The sequence below is a fragment of the Penaeus monodon genome, chromosome 33 (assembly GCF_015228065.2).
Source record: "Penaeus monodon isolate SGIC_2016 chromosome 33, NSTDA_Pmon_1, whole genome shotgun sequence".
Taxonomy (NCBI): domain Eukaryota; kingdom Metazoa; phylum Arthropoda; class Malacostraca; order Decapoda; family Penaeidae; genus Penaeus; species Penaeus monodon.
In genome coordinates, this window is record NC_051418.1 from 16,905,313 (window position 1) to 16,906,930 (window position 1,618).

The window sequence follows — 1,618 nt, forward strand, 5'->3', positions numbered from 1 at the left end:
GTAAAACATGTATCCTCATCATGATAAAAATAATGATTTTGATGCCAAACCATTTAGGAATCAGTTCTTGATAGAATTGGGTGAAGATTCAGATGCTTGGATTACTAAGCATTTATCTTTATAAAAAGATAAAAGGCAGTAGAGACTTACAAGCTTTATAGCTCTACCATTTCTATTTTCTGTCTTCAGGAGGAGGAGGAAATTCGGATAATAGACGCAACATGGTACCACCACGCCTTCAGGAATCTGCAGCAGCAGCTGCAAATGCGCAAGGCAGAGGAAACCGGGGAGGCAATGCATCTCCCGGAGGTGATGGGTCAGCCTCTAGACCAAAGCGATACTCATCTCAGAGACAGCGTTCCATCCCAGACCAGCCTGTGCCTCCCTTCCAGCAGCAGCCTAACTACATTGATCCTGCAATGGAACCTGGTAGGAGTTTTTGTAGCACTTGTGATTAGGTATTGAGTCACCTTTTGATTAGAGGTTATGAACAAAGTCCTTGGTGGGATTCCTGAAGGAGTGTATGATCTCTGTATACCATTTTTACCTTAGAATATAATTGGGAAGACTTGTTTTGCTTAAAACAGGTAAATGTTTTTTACAATAATTTTAAATCTTTTATTTTAAAGTTGTTTTTAGTGTTTGAGTTCTTGGAGAAAATGAGGAACATGTTTTTACTCTTTTATTATTTTTGTATTTTTACAACAAATTCAGGGGCAATCTTCAATTTTCCAGATATTGAACAATGAATACAGAAAACCTTGTCTTGGTTCTTGTTCGACCTAAACGAGTTGACAACCTTTCCTAAAACATTCATTAACATATGGCAGTTTCAAATAACCTCTGCTAATATACTGTGTCTTACTTATAACAAAAAAATGGAGCTACCCAATTTTTTGTGGAATTGACATTATTAAAGTATTGGTAAAAGTGGTATATTGGATATTTTAAGGGGTTTATGTGCACAATTTTAATTAGTTTAGATTTTGCTTAGGTTAATTGGCCTCTTTGTACAGTGGAGATTATGGGAGACAAGAGTTCACAAGCCTTGAATAGTTGTTCATGTTTGGCTTTTCAATTTTTTAGGCTATCAGGGTGGAGTGTATGAGGGAGGAAGTGGAAACCCGTCAACCAGCCACTCAGTTACATCACCTCACTCCCAAATGCCCTTAGGTGGTGCTCCTCCCTCCTTTGTTCCTCCAGCCTTTACATCCCCACCCACCTTCCCTCCAGAGCCTTTCCTGGGGAGACCACCAGCACCTCGCCCGTTCCCGCCGGTCACACAATCACCGCACCTCTATGGCCCTCCAGTCGCACCGCCCGTCGCTGGACCTCCTGTGGGCGCGCCGCCACCCCTCGGTGCTCCTCCGGTGGGTGCACCTCCAGTACCAGGCCCTCCTGTCACTGGCCCGCCATTCTTACCCCCTGAGAACATGATTAACTATGGAGCACACCCTGGCCCCCACCCTGGCCCTCTCCCAGGAGCTGCTCCGTTAGCTGGCCCCCACCCACCTCAGTTCCCGCCATTCCAGGGCTTCACCCCAGGCACAGTGGTAAGTTGTGCATTTTACTGTTTTCACTACACACATGATTACTTGTAAGTCTTGTAATAGGCACT

General features: G+C 44.1%; 1 protein-coding gene across 1 annotated transcript in view; it reads left to right on the forward strand.

The window, feature by feature from the left end:
• LOC119594101 (protein CASC3-like) overlaps positions 1-1,618 on the forward strand; it is a gene marked incomplete at its 5' end in the record, with an annotated part of 13,963 nt that overhangs the window by 9,914 nt on the left and 2,431 nt on the right. Inside the window, 2 exon segments of the mRNA XM_037943157.1 lie at positions 190-429; positions 1,087-1,553. Coding sequence (XP_037799085.1) covers positions 190-429; positions 1,087-1,553 — 707 coding nt within the window.